Source organism: Salmo salar, chromosome ssa12 (genome assembly GCF_905237065.1).
Source record: "Salmo salar chromosome ssa12, Ssal_v3.1, whole genome shotgun sequence".
Classification (NCBI taxonomy): Eukaryota; Metazoa; Chordata; class Actinopteri; order Salmoniformes; family Salmonidae; genus Salmo; species Salmo salar.
In genome coordinates, this window is record NC_059453.1 from 80,244,002 (window position 1) to 80,266,623 (window position 22,622).

General features: G+C 42.6%; 1 protein-coding gene across 2 annotated transcripts; it reads right to left on the bottom strand.

Moving 5' to 3' along the window:
- Positions 1–9,475: 9,475 nt before the first annotated feature.
- On the bottom strand, positions 9,476–21,828 carry LOC106565747 (leucine-rich repeat neuronal protein 1-like). 2 transcript variants are annotated; one of them, XM_014133208.2, is made up of 2 exons: positions 21,285–21,828; positions 9,476–13,593 (listed from the first exon to the last, which is right to left on the bottom strand). In XM_014133208.2, the coding sequence occupies exon 2, from the start codon at positions 13,344–13,346 to the stop codon at positions 11,184–11,186; it is 2,163 nt and encodes a 720-aa protein (XP_013988683.1). In that variant the 5' UTR covers positions 13,347–13,593; positions 21,285–21,828; the 3' UTR covers positions 9,476–11,183. The 2 variants fall into 2 exon arrangements, with proteins under 2 accessions (XP_013988683.1, XP_013988684.1); XM_014133209.2 differs by having other exon boundaries at positions 21,558–21,825.
- Positions 21,829–22,622: the final 794 nt, after the last annotated feature.

The following is a 22,622-nucleotide window of genomic DNA, read 5'->3' on the forward strand; positions in this document are numbered from 1 at the left end:
CCCACCCCATGTCACACCCTGACCTAACCAAACAGAGAAAAATGGTTCCCAGCCGCAAGCCTGAACCTATAGGGGAGGGTCCGGGTGGGCATCTACTCATGGTGGCGGCTCCGGTCCGGGGCGTAGCCCCCACCGCCCGCTGATCCCTCCGCTTTTGTGTAGCCAGAGGAACCAGACCGTGGATCATCGCCGGAAGCTCCGAACCGTGGATCGTCGCTTGATGAACCGGACCGTAGATCATCGCCGGAGGTTCTGGACTGCAGACCGTCGCTGAAGGCTCCGGACTGCAGGCTGTCTCAGGAGGCTCCGGACTGTAGGCCGTCTCAGGAGGTTCCGGACTGGGGACTGTCGCTGCGCCATGGATTATCACTACAGGCACCGCGCCATGGATTATCACTGGAGGCTTCGTGCCATGGATTATCACTGGAGGCTTCGTGCCATGGATCATCACTGGAGGCTTCTTACGTGGAGCCGGAACAGGTCTCACCGGACTGGGGAGACGCACTGGAGACTGGGTGCGCAGAGCAGGCACAGGGTATACTGGGCCGTGGAGGAGCACTGGAGGTCTGGAGTGTAAGGCTAGCACAACCCGTCCTGGCTGGATGCTTAATTTAGCCTGGCAAGTGCGTGGCGCTTGCACAGGACGAACTGGGCTGTGAAGGCGCACTGGCGACACAGTGCGTAGAACTGGCGCAGGATATACTGGGCTGTGGAGGCGCACTGGAGGTCTGGAGCGTATGGCTGGCACAACCCGTCCTGGCTGGATGCTCAGTTTAGCCCGGCAAGTGCGGGGCGTTGGCACAGGACGAACTGGGCTGTGAAGGCGTACTGGCGACACAGTGCGCGGAGCCGGCGCAGGATATCCTGGACCGAGAAGGCGTACTGGAGACCAGGAGCGCTGAGCTGGCACCACCCTTCCTGGCTGAATGCTAACTCTAGCCCGGCAAATGCGGGGCGCTGGCACAGAGCACACCGGGCTGTGAATGCGCACTGGTGACACAGTGCGCATCACAGCATAACACGGTGTTTGCTCAGTCACTCGCTCCCCACGGTAAGCACGGGGAGTTGGCTCAGGTCTCCACCCTGACTCTGCCAATCTCCCCGTGTGCCCCCCCACAAAAAAATTTGGGGGCTGTCTCTCGTGCTTCCGTCGATGTTGATTCTCCCCGGTCCAGCTCGTCTTCCCAGTAAGCACACACTGCTTGGCCTTCTTGTGGTGGATAATTCTGTCACGTTCACTGTCCTCAAACTCCCTGTCATAAATCAGCCAAGGCGCAGAGTGCCGGTAATTCCACATCCTTTATTTTACGTGAAACCGAACAAAACAATAATCAGGATAAACAGAAATGAACGTGACGCAACTGAGGCGCACACAAAACTCTCACAGAAAGAATAATTACTCACAAACACAGGTGGGGAAAAGGCTGCCTAAGTATGATTCCAAATCAGAGACAACGATAGACAACTGCCTCTGATTGGGAACCATACCCGGCCAAAACAAAGAAATACAATGACATAAAATGCCCACCCCATATCACACCCTGACCTAACCAAACCGAGAAAAATGGCTCTCTCAGGTCAGGGCGTGACAATTCCCATATATTCCCGTTAATTCGCACGGAAAGTTTCCACCTCTGAATATTCCCCCAAAATGTGCAACCCTACATACAAATTAAGTAAACAAGCAAATCCAGTTTTAGTCTGGAACCACCTCTGTTATAGTAGCCCATCACATGTCCAGCTGTAGACACATGCAGACTAAGGGCCCCTAAATGCTTCCATGAGAACTCCAGAGTGTTTTCATATATCACAGTAATTTGAAGGTCAATTTAGCTGTCTCTGCCTAGAAGTCTTTGCTCTGCAGAGCTACTGGGTCTTTGATGCATAGCAACAACAACAGCATAGTGACGCCCACCATGAGCGCCCACTAAATTATCCCACTAAGAGGCAAACAAAAGAAAAAAACCCACCAAACTTATAGACAGGAAGCAAACCAAAATAATGGAGAAGGGGCGTGGATCAGAAAACCAGTCAGTATCTGGTGTGACCACTATTTGCCTCATGTAGCATGACACATGTCCTTCACATAGAGTTGGTCAGGCTGTTGATTGTGGCCTGTAGAATGTTGTTGCACTCCTCTTCAATGGCTGTGTGAAGTTGGTGGGAACTGGAGCACGCTGTTGTACACATCGATCCAGAGCATCCCAAACATGCTCAATGGGTGACATGTTTGGTGAGTATGCAGGTCATGGAAGAAGTGGGACCTTGTCAGTTTGCAGGAATTGTGTACAGATGCATGTGACATGCATTATCATGCTGAAACATGAGGTGATGGCGGCGGATGAATGACACGACAATGGGCCTCAGGGTCTCGTCACGGTATCTCTGTGCATTCAAATTGCCATCAATATAATACAATTGTGTTCATTGTCCGCAGCTTATGCCTGCCCATATCATAACCCCACTGCCATCATGGGGCACTCTGTTCACAACGTTGACATCAGCAAAACCCTCTCCCACATGACGCCATACACGTGGTCTGCAGTTGTGAGACCGGTTGGGCGTACTACCAAATTCTCAAAAATTACGTTGGAGGTGGCTTATGGTAGAGAAATGAACATAAAATTCTCTGGCAACAGGTCTGGTGGACATTACTGCAGTCAGCATGCCAATTGCATGCTGTGACATTGTGTTGTGTGACAAAACAACACATTTTAGAGTGGCCTTTTATTGTCCCCAGCAAAAGGTGCACCTGTGTAATGATCATGCTGTTTAATCCGCTTCTTGGATGGATTATCTTGGCAAAGGAAAAAATGCTCACTAACAGGAATGTAAACAAAATTGTGCACAAAGTTGGAGAGAAATAAGCTTTTTGTGAGTATTGAACAATTTCTGGGATCTTTTATTTCATCTCATTAAACATGATTATATATATTTTTCCTTTATATAGTTGCCTAAAAGGTACACGTTTTTAATAAATGGGTAAAATCACATACATTTCTATAACTCTCATCCCCTTGGAATGAGCCCAACCAAAACAAAACTAATCTCCAAAATGGAAAAATGTGCAGTCAAAATACATTCTGAGCCAGGGCTATGCAGTGGCTAAATACAAAAGACAAAAACATATTGACTGCCCACTGTTGGATTTTAGCTTGGAATATACTTATTCGTGTTACCATACTAGAATTTATAGATTACTTTACATGTATATGTTGGGGTTTATTTAATTAACTAGGCAAGTCAGTTAAGAACAAATTCTTATTTACAATGACTGCCTATCCCAGCCAAACCCTCCCTTATCCCGGACGACTCTGGGCCAATTGTGCACCACCCTATGCGACTCCCGATCACAGCCAGTTGTGATACAGCCCGGGATCAAACCCAGGTCTGTAGTGACACCTCTAGCACTGCAATGCAGTGCCTTAGACCACTGCGCCACTTAGGGTTCATACACATCTGATCCAACATTTTGTTTAGGAGATACCCCAGTCCCAACAAGAGAATCAGTGGTCTGGAGTGCTCTCACAAGAAGAAATGTATTTTTCTCTCTCTCAGTTTTCTGTTTCAACTAAGGACACTGAGAGACAATGTGTCCTTTCTCATGGCAGTAATGACAAACTGGCGGATACAAAAAAACAGTTTTCTGACGATTTTTATCTTTGGGTACTGTAGAAAAGGATTGTAACCTCACAGTATGAGGTGACTTCTCTGGATTGCTTTTTGCGTAGGGATAACTACTGGGTGCTTTGTTTGTGAAGGTAGTTTTATGTGTCAACACAAACTCATCTGCAACTCATAAATGTAGGTAGCAACCCTTTCATGAAGGCAATTCTTGAACTGCTCGAGAAGTATGAGTTTCTTTAAATCCTCAAGGTCCTTGACCTCTTGAGAACCACAACACCGATCAAAAAGACAAGCTTGTTCCCTTGTGAACTCAACATGGCTTTGTGATTCTGTCTTTCGTAAATTACTAAAGACAGAATGCCTCTGCGACCAACTCGTAAACCCGAAGGATAGCAGCTTTAACAGTGCCATAATCTGAACTATGGTCAAGAGATAAAGCGCCGTACACTTTCTGAGCTTTTCCCACAATAACACTTTGGAGGAGCAGTGACCAAATGTCACGCGGCCATTTTAGGGATGTGGCAATCCGCTCAAGTAAAATATACATCCACCTCCTTTTCGTTGAAAGGCAGTACAAGCCGACTGCTCCGACCAAAACCAAACTGTTGAAGGTGCAGGATGGCCTGACTTGAGTACTTCCACATCTATCTCCCTTTGTCTTACTTCCAGCTCCAACTCTTTTAATCAAATGCCATGCCCACGTTCTTCTCGCTCTTGTTCTAGTCTGGCTGCACGTTCACATTTTTTGGGGGGGCTGCACATTTATTTTGTCTTTTTCTGTGCTCCAACTCTAATTTCTGTTGCTCCCATTTTCGCTTTAGTTCTACCTCTCTCAGTTGCACGTATATGGGGTGATCTCTACCACCCATAGGACCCTATTCATCATCCTCTCTCTCCGGAAGGATTTCTTCCTCCACCAAAACAGTACAGATCAACTCTTTGACTACTGCTTTTGGTTCACCAGATGTCACCCTGATGTCATAATGCTTTGTAAAGAGGAGCAGATTTGCCTTCACACGTTTATCTAGTATTTCCCATGTAGGGTTTTCCAGAAATGCTTCCAACTTAAAGTCCATGGCTTTTTTAAATTAGCCTGTGTTATGCAGCTTTCAAAATGTTTCAATCAATCTTTTAACCCCTCGGGGTGGATGTCAGTCACAGAAACTCAACCACAAAAAGTGTATTTTGAACACTCAACTATCTGGGCACAACAAAGTGTCAGAGTAGGTGATTAGAGCGACTACCATACTACAAGATACGAGCCCCCATTTTGTTACGTTCCCCAGCAAGAAAACCCAAAACAGGTGGGGTTTTAGGAGGGGTTCTAAAAGGCACTCATGAGGTGTCCACTGATAGTTGCATAGCTACAACAACTGGGACCTAAAAGACGCCCACCATGAGCACCCAATAAATATGCACACTAAGAGGCAAACAAAAGAAAAACCCACACCAAATTTTAAGACTTTAAGGAAGCAAACCAAAATAATGGAGCAAAACAAAAACAGGGAAGATCAGATAAAGGATTGTTTTTCTAGAAATCAAATAGGGAGAGCCAACTAAAGGTTCTAAACCTCCACATCTCTCAAGACCACTGAGGCACTGGGTCAGCCACTCTTAAATGGAATGGTATCAAAGACGTAGTTTCCATGTGGTTGATACCATTCCATTGACTCCATTCCAGCCATTATTATGAGCCATGCTCCCCTCAGCAGCCTCCACATACACATAGTATATTAATGTCCAAAATATCGGAAACAAATCTGCCAGCAATACAGTATAGGCTTCCAAATCCTTATTTTAATGGCCTGATACATGATACTCCATAATTATCCCTAATCTAAAATGGGGTTATGTTCATGGACATAAACCTGATGAGCATTAAATCACAGCCCATTCACAAACTCTTTACATGGACAAGGTAATTGTATTCGTTATCTAGACAATAATTATTAAATTAAATCCCAGGGGTAGACAAAGAAATCAATGTTGCCATGGTAACAACTCCCCCACACCCACACCCTGTGCTGTTGGTGACAGGCAGGTCACTTGAGAAAGAGAACCTTTTGATTAAAAGGAGGAAAATGTTTCCAGTTTCACTGTTCATTGTGCGTCTAGGAATTTGTAATGTGCTGTCATTAATTTAATCAGAGTGAGGAATTCAGAGATGCTAATAAACATGTCAAATCACTTCTCCAATGGATTTGGAGTAAAATTAATTCACAGTCCCGAGTTATTTGCTTACAATCATTGTCATTATTTAGATTATGACAGAAATCATGATTCATATCTGTTAGGCATAAAAGCCTTCAGATATGAATGAGTAATTGCTCTTTCACTCAAGATTCCATGAAGGTCAATCTGTTGTAGCATAAGGCACAACCATTTCCATTCATTCCAGCTGACACTTGTATCTGTAACTTTATGGAGGCATTCTGAAAACAAATAGAGTTACCAAGAGTTTCATAAAATGTGTTTTATGAAAATGCATTTCATGTCAATCATACAATGTTATATTTAAATTACATAACCTTTTGTGTTGGCTGAAAAGCAATTTTAGAGAAAGTTAAGCTGCTCAGTGATTTCTGATGCTCGCTGTGACTTCCTCCACCCAGCTATTGCTATCTTCATTGGATACATTTTCTTATTATTATTTATACAATAGACACCTCTCATAAGTTGAAAACCTCTTCTTTGAAATAAAGGAACCAACAGCAGCCTTATCCCCTTGCCGATAATCATCAATTGGCCAAAGTCAGCATTTATATAGGTGTACCTAGGCTCTACTGAATATCCAGTTTCCCATTAATATCTATTGAATGCTGCTGAACAAATATGTGCCTACATTAAGTTACTTCCTTCCTCTTAAAGAAGGAGCTACTATCTCTGTTAAATGGGCCGGTCTAATAGAAAGTGTCAGGTCCTGGTGCAGGCCTCGGCTTCCTCCTCACGCTGAGCAGAAAGATTACATTTTGATTCATTTCTCTCAGTGAGCGTCGGCGGCCATGGGCCTGTTGGGGGAGAGCTGATAGCTGGGCTGTGAGTCAAGGCAGAGACGGAAGGTCACCTCAGCTTTGGACTGCTGCACTGCTGCCAGCTCCACAGTCCAGTAGAGCAGCAAAGAGAACCCAGACACCAGCACTGACTCACCAGCCACCTAGAACATGCTCTGGGCTGAAACATGAATATGACAAATCTCCAGCTGTATTCCCACACACTATGCCAACAGACAGTATTAGGCTTATATTTCAGTCATTAGGGAGCGCTTAATCTGGTTACAGTTATTGGTCCAGAGCCTCGCCAAATATATCTCTTTAAATTTGATCTGCATTTGTCGCCATAGATTTAGGGGTGTCCCCATTCTGTCAGATTTGACAAATGAAAACGATTTAGGCTATATTGGCAGAAATACAGACACAGCCAACCTGTGCATTGGCATTTATCTGTTGCACCATGAATTGTAAGAATAATCCAACGCAATGAAATCACAGCTACTCTCAGTAAATTCTTGTCCTGACTTTGATCCATGTAGTTCTTCCACGCTCCTCCAAAAGCATGGCTTATTAACACATAGAGTCAGCATGCCTAGCCTTAAGTGTATGTATACATGCCCTCTAATGCCAAGGCAGCTGTTTTTTTTCTCTACACACCTGTGAAAGGGTACATGGTGTTTTTGTGGTCCCCTCCAAAAGGTGTACTCAGTTCGGGGGTTGTCATGGAAACAGGCCGCTGGGATGGGACATGGCGCAGACTACCACACACATTTTCAAAATAACTCATTGATTGGCAACACAGTTCCATTCCGATCGTCAGATGCCCATAAACACAGCCTTGCCTTGTGCTCTGTCAGCCTCACCACAACACAGGACATAAGTCTCCCCAGAGGGTCTGTGACATTTAATGACATTTCCTCACAACTTCTCCTGGCATCTCACTAGTCAGAGAAACATAGAGGAAGACAGAGAGAGAGAGAGAGAGAGAGAGAGAGAGAGAGAGAGAGAGAGAGAGAGAGAGAGAGAGAGAGAGAGAGAGAGAGAGAGAGAGAGAGGACACACCTAGTGCATGTTCTGATGCATAATGGAAATGGAAATAAAATGTTAGCCAATTTTGTTGCAGCAATTCAATGACAAATAAAAATGTAACATGAGTAACAACATTTCCTAAATGGATTCAAAAGGTTTGACAGGAAACAATAGGACAAGTGTTGTTATGAATATCTCCTTGGTGGTGCTTGCAAAGTTGCAAGGTTATTTTACTGAAATCTAGGTGAGATCTCATAATTTTAGACAACACCAATACACGTTGACATAATCGCACATCCATTACATTCATAAAGATTCTGTAGCAGATTTCTACTGCCCTGCTTATTCATTTTTCTGCAGTGAAGTAGTACATTAGAGTTAGATGAGATGGTCTCTGATGATACAGATAGGGAGGGACAGTTAGAGAAAGTGAAAGAACAGAGGGATGAATATGTTATCAGGGGAACACAGATTGAGATGGTCTGATTGCTCTACAAAGCTCTGAGCTGTCAATCAAACACCAACATAGCCTTCCTGCATGATCAACTCCCAATAGGCCCAGACATTCCTAGAGAGAGAGCCAATGAAATTGGGATATGAATTGAGGTGGGGTTTTTGATTTTCAATGAGAAAGCTGTTGAGTGACAGGGGACACACTCTTTTCACACCACTTCGATACAGCTACGACCGGAAGTGACTTTCGTAGCAACTTAGGATAGCATTTTCGCTAGCCCTAAAACCCTTTTCCTAACCTTAACCTCAGTCTCCTAACCTGCTACGTTAATTATCCTAGCCTGCTGCGTAAGTCCTCCTAACCTGCTACGAAAAAGTCACTGTATTGAAGTGGCAGAGGATTCATCATTAACATTCAACATTCAACATTAATCTTCATTTTCCCTCCTCCTCTTCACCTCCCAGTGAGCTTATTGGTGAAAGAGCAGTTATGGTGGATGAGAAACAGACTGATGTTTGTTTCCATCGCTACCATGAAAATCTACATTAATGTAACAACCAAATGGAGAACTACACATAAACACAAAATCCTTCAGAAGGCTCAGTTATGCACCTCTAGACCCCTGTGAAATTCCATCTCATACTGTATAAGGAATGCAGAGAATTGGAAGCTGCTAGCATCTGACTGATTAAAGTGGGGCTGCTGACTGTTAGAAATGCAGCAATCTGTTCTGCTTAATTGTGCCCATTATCCATAATCACTTCCTCCTTTGATCTATGCTCGGCCACTTCATATTCTCCTCTCACTGCTCCCCACACCCATCTCGTCTCATCCTGGAGACTGGACAAGACAAGGGAGGACACTATTGCCTTACATGTCATTAATGGCAGTGGGCAGCATGTAAACCCTGAAGATCTGTCATCTGTGTCCAGTGAAGTCTAGGAGTCAATCAGCTTGGGAGGCTTGTCTTGACATTTATCCCCATATGTCTTCCTGGTTTTCAGACTTTTCATCTGTGGTTTCGGAGGGTTGTTTGCTCCTCGTAGGCTTTTTACAACAGTATTTGGAGACTAAACGGGCAGATATGAATTATGTTCTGATAATTGCTTTTAGCAGCATTTCAATCTCCGTCGTTATATCTCTTCAACACAATCTACACTGTGGCTACACCTACTCTCAAACTGATTGACATTATGTCATCCTGTAAAACACATATTTATCTCCCCCACAGAGCATGTTTTCATTTTTATTCAAGTTTGATACTTATATGGAAATATGGTAAATTAGTGCATACTAATAAATAAATGTTTCTAAAGTAGATTTTTTTCCTGTTTTAAATATCTGACGTAGTATATAATGACACATGGCCTGGAAATCGTATAAAAAATATGAGGAAAATACATTTTATTTTTGCTTGTTCCTCAATATACAACATATTTGCGTGTGTAAATCACAACAAAATCAGTGATCGTTGACAGATTCTAGCTAAATAAAATAAAATATTCTGAGAATTTAAAAAGCCTTATGTCTACTTACCTAGTTAATAAACATTCATATTTATATTGCTGGTTTACAGTGTTTTCTCTGCAAACTTAAGTTCTAAATAAAAAAAGAATGTTTACTAATGTCAAAAAAGTTGATCAAATTATAGTTGATACAACATTACAGAACGATTGCTAACGTTATTCAATAGACAGTATATCAAGTCTAAACATACTTTGTCAGCTTATATTGGAGTCCATAGACAAATTGGTTTATATATTTCAGTGCACAACAGTTAACAGTTAAACTGTTTTACGAGAAAAAAAACATTGCATTCTCTAAGAATACTGCCAGAGAAAGAAATCTAAATGGATCCAATTCTAGCTCCTGCAAGCTGATCCAGACTGAATCCTTTACAATACCCATGCTGTGCTATCAAAACAAGTACTAAAAATAAAGCACAGTGACTACCAAGTCCTGGGAGCTAAACAAAGTTGTCATATTGAGTGTCAAAAAGGGAGCAAGAGAAGAAAGGCAATGCACTATGCTAAAAAGTCTGAAATACTAGTCACGTCCTTCGCCTCATATGAGCAAAGCAGAAAACAGAAGGAAAAAAGTAATATTACTGTGACACAAAGAAGCGAAAGAAGTGTCGTTGTGCTCCTATAAGAAAATTATTTCTGATTTACCCCACATGTAGTATCTTTCACCATGTAGTAGGGTCATTCCACGAAATGAGTGCCTTTTGCATCTCTTTGATATTTTAAGTAGAAATTGTGCAACAATATTTCATTTTGAAATTCTGTTTATTAAATGAAGTGCCCTTTATTAATATAGACCACATGGAGAATTCAATTAATCTGATTTTCAATATGAATAAAGACTTGCTAAAGTAAAAAATATCTGCATTTTTACCTGTCCCTCTGTGCACCCTCTGTGACCTGACTTCTAGGAAGATTCTAACCCACTTTAACCCACAATTTCTCCCAAGTTTTCAGCATCATTGTAAAGTTATATATTTTTTTGCTGTTGTTGCTTTGACAAAGTCATTTCTAAAGATTATTATTTATTTAATGTGATTAGTGATTCATTTTCATCTGTCCCTTATTTTTAAGGTCAACCTTGTTACGTAAACTGAACTCTCCTTTTATATACATATAAAAAAAATTTAAAAGCAGGTGGGCTGGTTCTACTCTTTTTAGCCATTCTCTGGTGTTTTGGGGTGGTCAACTGAGCGGGTGGAAAACTGAACGGGTTGAAAACTGAGCGTGTTACCAATAGACAGGCTAGAAATATTTTAACAACTTCAATTTTGTACACAACACGCTTCCATTCCCCCTGTCACAAGGGGATTTATGGCTGATTTTAGATGAAATCGTCACCCTGTTACCGTCAACCCTGTTACTTTATTTGGCACTTAATAGACACTTACCATAGTAATTTTTTATTTAACCTTTTGAGATGAGAAAATGTGTTTTTAATGAAGTTCAACATGTGCTCTTTATGACAGAATGATAATATTAGGTGAAATCAAACATTTTTTTTTTTACCAAGTTACACTTCTCAAAAGGCACCGAATTGGTGGAACGACCCAGTAGCTATCACCACATATAGTAGCTCTGTGTAGTGTCCACTTGGCTGGGTTTGGTCTCTGAGGAGGAGGACACCTCTTTGTCCTTCTCACTGTCTACCTCCCACAGGTTGATGAGGGGAGGGTAGAGCTCATTGAGTGGGATGGAGGATGTTTTCTGCATGTACTTTTTCAGGGAGTGATTGTAGTTTTTCCCCTTCCACCGCTTGGCAATGTACACAGCCATAGAGGCCAGGCTGATGATGCCGAATATGGTTCCCATGACAGCTGCGAGAGCAGTGTTAGTGCCTTGGTCGGATATCTCCACAGCGAAGGCAGCGTGCTTCGTTGTGACGTTGACACAGGACTTCTGCGTCTGCTGGTGGATGTTGGAGACGGTGAGACACACCTCATACTCGGTGGCGGGCTGTAGGTGTGTGAGGTTATACTCATGGACATCCACCGGGACCCTGGCTGTGTAGGTGATGTGGGGGTTGTCTATCTTCATGGTGGCAGATGACCACTTGAGGTTGGAGGTCATGACATTGGAGTTGACCTTCCAGGAGACAAGGATAGAGTGGGACTCAGTCTGCTTCACATAGATCTTCATCAGCTGGGTGCTGTCTAAGAGAGTACCATTCACCCTAATAGCAGTCACCCGAGTGTCTGCCCCCTCAACATTTTGTGCCACACAAGTGTACCTGCCAGAGTCCTCTACCTGGATGTGAGAGATGCGCAGTGTTCCTTCGGTACTGAGGCTGTACTTATCAGACATGGTGTCCATCATCACCTTGTTCCCCATGGGTGTGACCCAGTAGATCTCCGGTTCGGGCTGGGACATGGCTCGGCAGTCCAGATCCACAGTCATGCCGATGTCCAGGTTCAGGTGGTTGGGAAAGGTGTCATGGGAGATCATCGGCAGGCACTGCTCTGCTGAGTCCTGCTGGAGCACCTCCCTCACATGCTGCCCTCTGACCTCAGCTGGCATGGCACAGAGCATAGAGAGGGGCTCCATGAAGCGTATGCTGGTCTTGTTGGAGCTCATCCACTGGATGACGCAGTCGCATCGCATGGGGTTGCTGTGGATACTGATCTCACGCAGGTTGGGCAGGAAGTCCACAGTGGACTGGTAGAGGGCGTTAAGGGCGTTGTTGTTCAACATGAGACTCTCCAAGGCGGGGAGGTCACGGAAGGCCTGGCGGTTCACGTAGGAGAACTTGGGGTTGTTAGTGGCTTCCAGCTTGGTGAGCTCTGGGAGGTTATCGAGGGCAAAGCGGTCAATGCAGGCCAGCTCCCCCATGTTGTTAATGCCCAGCTCTTTCAGCCTCAGCATGTTCTTCAAGTCCCCCTCTTGGATTTTGTGCACAGGGTTTTTGTTCAAGTCCAAGAACTTGAGGTTAGGTAGTTTCTGAAGAGCGTTTTGAGGAACTCTGACTAGCTTATTGTCGTAGAAGGAGAGACTCTCTAGGTTATCTAGTCCCACAAAGGCATTTCCAGGAATGTCTGTTAAATCCATTCCAGCCAGTACCAAGCTTCTCAGGTTTACAAGAGGCTTGAAGTTAAACTCCAGAATGCCAACTATAGGGTTTTCCCCGATCATGAGGATCTCCAGATTGGGCGTGGACTCAAACCAGCGGCTGTCGATGGCCTTGAGCCTGTTAGAGTTTAGATGGAGCCTGAGCAGGTTGTGCAGTCCAGAGAGGGCATTGGGGGAGATAATATTGATCTGGTTATGGTTGATGTAGAGCTCTTGCAAGTTGCTGAGGTCCTGCAGGCAGTAGTCAGGCATCTCAGTGATCTGGTTCTCCTCCAGGTGCAGGGTGGTGAGCTGGGACATGTTGCTGAGGCCCACGTCACGAATGCTGCTGAAGTTGTTCTGAGACAGGTCCAACTCTGTCAGGTTGTATAGCTGCTCCAGCTCCTCACTGGTCCTGGCGATGTAGTTGCTCTGCAGGAGGAGCACCTGCGTGTCACTGGACAGGTTGCCTGGGATGCGTGTGAGACGGAGATCGTTGCAGTCCACCGTCGTGGCTTCTCTGTAGGTGGACTGGGGGGTGAACCAGGGTCGGATCTCGCACACACACTGCTGGGGACAATCATTATCTCTCTGGATGGAGGATAGTCCAACTGACGACAGAATCAGGCCAGTGAACAAATGGCCTAGTAGACAGTAGAGAAACCTCCCTCTAGCCATGCTGTCTGTCTGCGTTCACCTGTCTAAACCCACAGGGTTAGACACCAGAAGGGGTAGAGGAACTTGGAGGGAGCTGTGTGATTGTCATTAACCAGAGGGGGTGTTGACTTGTAGTTGTGTCCCTCTAAAATGGTCCAGACAGAAAAATATGCACAGGGGGTTCCAATGAAACAGTTACAGTGTTACAGTGAGTCTCCCACTGTTCAGAGTTTTTCTTTCATCAATACCTCAGGACTGCGGGGTGAGTCTGTAAAACAAAGACAAAAAAAATGCAAAAAAAAGACTGAGTCACTATAGTTTAGTTTAACACAAGGACACAAAGGAGCACAAATAGCATAACAAAATGATATGTATGAGACAAAGGGAGTTGATGGAAACTAGTGTCAGGGGTATATGTCCTGTATCATACGTCCAGTCACATAATATTACCGAAAGTTACATGTCAGTCATGTTAAATAAAACATGGTAGTAACACAGCTCCTGATAATGTTGAGAGCAAACCTTCTGTTTACATCTTCATCTGAGAGATTGTTAATATGAATTATGCAGCATCATCATTATGAGGAAAAATGTGAAATCAGCTCTTTTAATGCATGCACAATAATACAGAAAACACCCCTCAGAAGTTGTATACTTGGACAAAGATCAAATTCCATTGAGTGCTTTCATCTATTCAATAGGCCCATCAGGAATAGATCATTAGCTTCTTCACATTTCATTAAATACTCTGAGATACATACGTATAAAAAAAAAAGTTCCTAGATTATTAATGAAGGGTCCACTGTGTCCTGGTTTTGGTACAGAAATATGATGGATTTCTTTGAACATATTTAGGGTGTTTCTGAGAGAAGCCTTCAGTGTGCATTGCAAGTACAGCATTTTGTAGAGTATACCTCACACTTCTCTTCAGCCTCAACAGTCACTTATTCAAATAAATTGTGATAATCCAGAATGATTTTTATCCAAGGACAGAGATTTTAGGAGAAGGACTTGTGAAGCCAGAATCTGGCCCAACAGTCTAGTCTGGAGAAGAGCAGTTCATAACAGGAGCACCAGGCATCGGCCATCCCATATAGCACTACAGTTCTGACTCTAACAAACGGGCCACAATACTTTTAAACCTAAAGTGAATATGTTATATCAATTAAAATATACTTTTATTGTGGTAATGTTCTTCAGAATAAGGATTTCACTGACTATTGAGTTGGTTTCTAAGCTTTTGCTACCGTCTCTAAAGAGTGTTAGTGATTTTCCAGGGGAGAGGCTGGCACATATGCACACTTGAGCAACTACAAGGCTCTGTTATTGAGTTCTGAAAGTGGCATGTGGAAATCAATAAGTACTGATTCCACCCTGAAACTACTGAAGCATTAGGACCATTTGAAATGAGAAGTGGGTTTACATTAGTGCTTTACTCTGAGTACCAACCTTTCCTGTATACGTAGTAAACGTATATAATGCAGAGGTGGGAATCAGAAAGGTCTGCCACCATTTCCAGGCTAGCTGGCTCTACCATGGCGGAGTCCTGTATGGCAATGTAATCTGAGCAACACTTAAGAAATCCCCTAACCTAATTAGGTGAAGTTACTGAAGGGCGTATCCCTTTCCATGGAAGAGACATACATTAGTACTGCAGTGCCATTGGCCTTACAACCAAACAACATCTGTGATCAACACTCACTTAAGAAGATATTGCTAAGAGGCTTTGAAAGAAGAGAGCTGCGTATTCATCTGAGTGCAAAACTGCCTGGCAACAGAGCAAGGGTGACATGAAACAAGTTCAAGCTCTTCCTGCACAGGGGATTTTTCTCCTGGGACAGGGTGAAATAAGGTGTGAAATACTTGTAATACAGACATGTTTCTTATGCTAAGGCAGAGTGAGTGGTTAAGATTGACTTGACCCATCAGGATTAGCGGAGTCAGAAATCAGTCTGAGGAAATGTAACCCTCAGGAGAGATACAGATCACTGTGTTCTTTAACTACAAATGGCTGTAACCTACCTCGTCATGTTTATTCACTGTTTATAAACAGCCATTACTGATAGGCTTAAATAGGCTTAGATGTAGTCCACAGTGCATCAAAAATACAGCAAAGCGACAATGTCTTGCAAGGATGCCTTGCTTCCAAAAGGCAATTGCAGTAAAATAAATCAAGTTGCTAAATCCTGAGGTTTTAGGGCAAGGATAATCAACTAGGTTCAGATATAATATTTGACTAAAACATAATAATTTAAAACCTTGCTTACATTTGTATACAATCCCATGTGTCTATCTATTATGTGTGTGTCACGTCCTGACCAGTATAAGGGGTTATTTGTTATTGTAGTATGGTCAGGGCGTGGCAGGGGTGTGTTTGGTTTGTGTTGTTGGGATTTTGGGGTTAGTTGTATGGTCCTTATTTTTATATTTCTACGTTCCCTTCTAGGTGTTGTATTTCTTTGTTTTGGCCTGGTATGGCTCTCAATCAGGGACAGCTGTACATCGTTGTCACTGATTGGGAGTCATACTTATGTAGCCCTTTTTTCCACTGTGTTTGTGGGAAGTTGATTTTGCATAGCCTGCAAGACTGTTTAGCTGTCGTGCGTTTTTCTTGTTTTGTGTTCTCTTGAAGAAAGTTTAAGATGTTCACGAGACCCGCTGTGCCTTGGTCCACTATCTTTGACGACGGTCGTTACAGTGTGGGACTACTTGGGAACAGATTTCCACAAATTACAATCACTTGCAGCTGATTTCCTGGTGTTTTTGCAGTAATTCATATCAACAATGAAAATAAAAATAAACACCTTCATAAATGCTGGATAACTTCAGCATTTATTACTTTTTTTGCTCTGAAGACTACCCAATTGGAAGATACAAAGGCTGTCCTGATTCAAGGCAAAACTTGAATCAGGACAGCCTATGTATCTTCCAATTGGGTACTTAACCTACTTACAGTAGTCACAGTAAACTATGTGATCCTATGGGTAAGTGATTTGAAGATCACAGGTGTCTGTAGTACTATTGAGATGGAGTATGTGTATGAATTCATATGGGTTCAATGCTACTTTAGCACAGGACATATAACTGCAAAACTCCCTGGTGTACATGATTCTTGGGGATCTATGGTTCCTGGTATGTACAGTAGTCATAGCTTGCCTGCTGTGACAACAAAAATGGCATGTAAAAACCATGAAATGCATTCATTCTGAGTGAGACACTATCCATTTTCTATCCAGAAAATTGTCTGTCCTTTGTCAAGAACACAAAGTCCACTTCCACCACTTATGGGTCCCATGGAGGGACACATTTCTTTTGCAAAACAGTCTCGAACAAAATATGTTTTCAACACCAATAAAAAAAATGTTGTGGTCAATGTTACAGAATGATATTCTATTTCATTTAATAGTTTCCATGTTGGCTTTCATTCAATGTAATCAATTTGAATAGATGGTAATGACAATAACTGTGCTCTCTTTGGTAGCCGTAAGGACTGTACTTAGTTTACTATAGGTCTAATAGAAGTGAGGTTGAAGTCATTGCAGATCTACCTTAATCATGCAGTATTGTGTGAGTCTATTCACATTCAGCTAAACTAAACAAAGGTATGTAAGGAAAAATGATCAATTCATACACAGTATTTCAACCAAACCCTAAGAGGACAAGAGCACAATATATATTTGGTACACAGACACTCAGACTACATATACTATACTAACAACACAGAGCTTTTTGGAATCAATTGTTAGCTATACTATTGTTATATAGTTATACATTACAATAAAACCTGCATAATCAAACAGAAAAGAATGTCCTGCAACATCTAATAGTTAACTTCACTACAGTACCTCTAGTTGTCAGATCAAACAGAATTATGCAAAGAATACATGAATACAAACTGACAATTGATAAAGATTTGAGTTCCAGGATTATTTTTGAATGCTGATGGTTAATGATTTGCTTTGTACCCTGGCTGTCAGACACCAGGTCTTTGATATGTGCTGAGGAGTGGAATACTTTTTTTCCAGGAGAAGGGTGTTTACTTTTCCAATCCTGTGTACACAGGGCGTAATCCTTCCAGAGATGTGAGCAATGGAAGACATACAATCCGATCACATAATTCTGACATAATAAACATAAACACGATAAGGCTTCCCTTAGGGAAAACCAAATAAATCTAGTAAGTAAATTCTCCACCATCACCAATCGCTCTTCTAAACGGACACTCACAATCAAAGAAAAACTTCCTATGGGGACTTTATGATTAAGTGGCAATGAGCAATATAAAATTAGAAAGTAGATTTTCCACACATTCTTTTGGTTCATTTGAGTAGTGCAAACATAAAGTCCAAGATAAAAAAACGCTCAACCTGTCATGCTGATTCCTAAAAGCCCATGAACATTTACACCTCTTTAAGAGGCAAACAGCCTGGTGGGCTGGGATTGGCAAAGATAATTGGTAACTACCACAGAGAAGATAAAAAAAACCCAGAAAGGATTAAAATAACTATATTCCCCTAAAGTGTGGTAGAGGTGTAATAGGTTACTACATACAGGAGGGTTAAGGGGGAAAACATGTGTTGTTTCAGAATACAGTACAATACAAGCAGAGACAGCTGGCTGGATGAAGACTGAAGTTATGTTCTGCATAAAATGGTTCAGCCGCTTCATGTCCATAGCATTAACACGAAAAGCTGCATATTGATTGTAGTCTAGATTAGAATATGATAAATTCACCTCCATCAAACCAAGGACTGATAACGCCTAATTTTACATCTCTGCAGAGGTAATAAACTATCTGTGAGACAGGAGTGTTGAGTCTTTCCAGTAATAAAAACACTGTAAAGGGAAGTGTTACCTGAAATGTATGCTTGTATTTGTAGCCTGTGCCCTCCGCACTGAGAAAATACAACAGCAATGTCCAACTACTAAGCTTGGGGGTTTGGGCCCATAAGCCCACTGTAAAAGTTACACTATGCACAGAATGATTCCTTCAGCAGATTATGAGAACAGAATTAGTTTAACAGCTGCCTAGCCTGCACCATGCCTTACCTCTGAGATCCAATGTGTTGACCCTTTTTACAAGAATAATGGGAGAAGGTTGAGCTGCAACACCCTCCACTCCTCCCTCCCCTCCCCTTCTATCCCCAGCCCCCCTCTCCCCAGCCCCAAGGGAACTCTCTTCTCCATGGTGGAGGACATTGTAGTATCCTCAATGTCTCCTAATAACCCTGGCTGGTGGACAGACACACGTGCCCTATTATCAGGCCTTTGTCACAGACTGTTCTCACCGCTATGAGTTGAAGGAGTGTGTGTGTGTGCGTGTGTGTGTGTGCGTGTGCACTTGCTCTCTCGCTTGTTGGAGGGGGAGTTATGCCCACAGGTTATACCGAAAGAAAAAAAAGCCAAAACCTTTTTCCGGCACCTTGCCACTCCTCTTCCCCTCCTAATACTTTGTTCTTTGAGTTTTGAGAAATGGATGTCCCTGCTGTTCACTGTCTGTTTCTCAAGATCCATCTGACATGAGATTGTAACCCAACATATCACATAGGGCTCCAAACAATGTCCAGTGTTGTCTTTAGCATCACATCTCTTTATTTGACCTGCTGTAAGAAAAGGTCATACTCAACACTTTATTTTTCAGTGTCTATGTCATACTGCCATCACTGACTGAGGCTCAGTGGGCAAAGTGATGATTTGGTACTTCTAGCATAGGCAACAAGTTCTCTCTGAAAAATATAGTTCATTTAATCTGATAGTCATAAAGTTCCATGACTTTGTCCACACAGGGCATCTGAACACATAACATGCATTTTGAGGATTTTCATTACATTTTGGTGGTGTTCCTGTGGTGTTCCTGGTCAGAAATGACCGGTCATTAGAAATGAATGGGTGAGACTACAATTAGTGTATAAAATTGAGTTCAGGCACATGCCCATTCACACTTCCTCTCCCAGACCCCCACATGCATGTGTGTTTGAACACACACACACACACACACACACACATCTCACTCCCCTTCTTGGCATCCATGGCAACCCCCACGGGAACATTTCCCCAATAGAATATTTTCCCCATGGGAACCACACCTGTCGGCATTCGAACAAACAATGGCAACATTGTTTCAATAATATATAGAACTTTTCTTGCAGCTCTGGTTTACAGCTCACAGTTCATTCTGTGGCAGCACAATGACCAAACGATATACTGTATGTGAGACTCTTGATACATACTGTCACGTCCTGACCAGTAATGGGGTTATTTGTTATTGTAGTTTGGTCAGGACGTGGCAGGGGGGTGTTTGTTTTATGTGGTTCGGGGTTTGTTGGGATATGTGTTTATGTAGAGGGGTGTTTGTTTAGAGTATTCTGGGGTTTTTGGTTATGTTCTATGTTTTGTATTTCTATGCTCTGTCTATGTTGTGTATTTCTTTGTGTTGGCCTGGTATGGCTCTCAATCAGGAACAGCTGTACATCGTTGTTGCTGATTGGGAGTCATACTTAGGTAGCCCTGTTTTCACCTGTCCTTTGTGGGAAGTTGTTTTTGCACTGCTGTGTTTAGCCTGTAATACTGTGTGTTCGTTCGTTTTGTTGTTTTGTTGTTACGTGTCTCAAATAAAGTTTAAAATGAGCACTCAACCTGCTGCGCCTTGGTCCACTATATACAACGACCGTTACACATACTGTAATATCTTTGATCATGACAGTGGTTAGGAGGAGAGAGTCCTTGGAAACTTTGACACAAAGTAGTCTGTGATAAATAGCACAATATGTTTCATCTGAGTATTTGTTATAGTAAAAATAATCCATATATTATGCTTTTTTAAATCTAATAAACAAGTTATATGACCTCAGGTCAATGAGGCCTACAGGCCATAAATAGCAAATAGAAGTTCAAAACTTGATGTTCACAAGAACTTAAGTTGGTAAAAATATCTAACATACCATTAGGTGATAATATATGTATTATTCTGGATTTATAATCAGCTATAATGGTGCGGTCATTCTGGACCTGGAACACAGAATTAATTAAACATGAAACGAACACAACAAGAGGGTTAAAACAGTGCCAAAGATACTGTTTCACTACCATAGGCTAGCCTTAGTGTTGGTAATACTGTTGGACATACAAAGGGTGAATAAGAAGCTTGTGAGACAGTTAACCTCAGCTATTACACAGGAGCAACAGCTGCAAAACAGCAGAGGCGTTTCTTAAAATGACAATAGGCTACCCCACCCCCTGCCCCCTTTACAACCCCGTTCTCCTGGACTTTTATTTCTTGAAGACCTGTCTCCTGTTCGATTTATTCTGCCGATAATGGAAGAATCGAGACATTTGCCCAGATGCTTTCACATGTATATGCAAATCACATTTTTGCAACGTTGCAGCCTTGAGCGGTGCCGCAGGAGGATCAAAGTTTGTTTCCGAGCATGTTATTTGACGCATTGAGATTGAAAATGTAATATTTCTGATCGGGACATAGCCAAATCACAATAATACAAATGCAGATATAGAACCGCAGATGCAGAGTAGTCGTAGGGCTACTCCTGATTAATTGCCTATTGCCTATTAGTTATTCCTTCGTATAATATTGCCCGTGTCCCTCCAACCCATGCACAGAAAGTCCTGTGCCCTTGCAGAGATGCAGTAACGGTAGGTTGTTGGCAAACAAATACCATTTTGTTAGGGAAAATGTTACATTTCCAGAAAAATTGATAGCATACTAGCTATGACCCCCTGGCCACAACCTTATTGTGGAGATAAGTGTTCCCGGCAACAGAGTTCCTGCTTCCATAACATTCACATCCACCTGTTCTCATACTACTGCACAATACCTCGAAAGAGGATATTGCAGGCTACAGAAGAAACAGCTTCAGTTTAATATATTCTGACTTTCTTCATGCATTAGTCTAATCCTGACTTTGCTCATGCAAAATAAATCATGTGAAGTGTAGGGCTCACCTCATTGACATGCAAGCCCCTCTCTTCTCAGTTGCATCCCGTTTATTTGGACATCAGTAGCTTAAGGTTTGTGCAAATAGCCTTCAACTCTATGCGTCAATAACCTACATGCCCAATAAATCAAATAAATACATAGATAGCCTAATCGGATTCCTTCAATATTATCGCGTAAAACATTTCTTAATCTATTCCATTCAAGCAGCAACGGGTAGCCTATTTACAGCGGTTTGTCGTTTATATATTCATTCAGGCACGGTTCCCATGTAGGCTAACCTTGAGGAGAGCATGGTGTAGATTGTAGAGACATCCAAACGCTTCGAAACGCCACCTGCAACCTCACTGACTAGTTGTCTGCGGATATTCTACTCTTCGACCGTAACCTAGTGCTCCTCCAAGGAAAATATGAGAACAGCACCTGGCGCTGTCCAAACGAGTCAGCTGCTTCCGATTGGCTACTGGATTGTGCTGGTCATTCTCGCTCAAGCAGAGCACCATCTGTTCGAGGATTGTTATGTCGCGAACAAAGGCAGGCGCTAGGTCTGCGCGGTGGGAGAGCGCCAAGGAGGGAGGGTTATTTTTCTTGATTTTTCTTGTGAGAAAGTCTTCTGTCTGCCCCCACACCTCTTCCATCCTTGACGTCTGAAATGGTGCTTCTGTTGGGAGACAATGTACCTCTTTGTTTCGCTGTTGTTAAGTTCCTCCAATTAGAGCTGTTTAATATGCAACCCATTAATTTGTTGCTATTCTTGCCTGCATGAATAATTGCTCCTCTACCGCTATCGTCCATCCATCTCCTGCTCTATTTACATTCATCCATCTCCATCCCAAATGTAAAATGTAAAAAATGTACATCAATCTTCTTCTCTCTTCACATTCATGTGTTGCTGGGAAACTTTTCTTTATTAGAACAAGATTGGCCCCGTTACACTCCAAGCAATCCATGTCATGTTGTATACAGTAGGCCTACATTTTGTGACGTTTCTGTTAAACAATCCTTACCCTCAGGGGCGGAAATCCCGGGGGGGACGGGGGGACACGACCCCCCCATCCTGGGAAAAATATGATTTGTCCCCCCCAATATATCACTGAAACATAACTATGTAATTTAAATAATATTAATAATACGCAATGAAAGCAATTGTGCTGATTATAGACACTTAATAGCACGTTTTTAAGTTTCAAAAGATTGCGACCCCCCCACCCTTTGCCTCACAATGGTTTGATCTACTGCCAGTTCCTTAGCTTGCTAGGTAACGTAGAGCTCGTATCTACTGTCTGAAAGGCACTCAATGCACGTAACTGACGTGAGGTTAATCCAGTCAATCGCGCACACACACT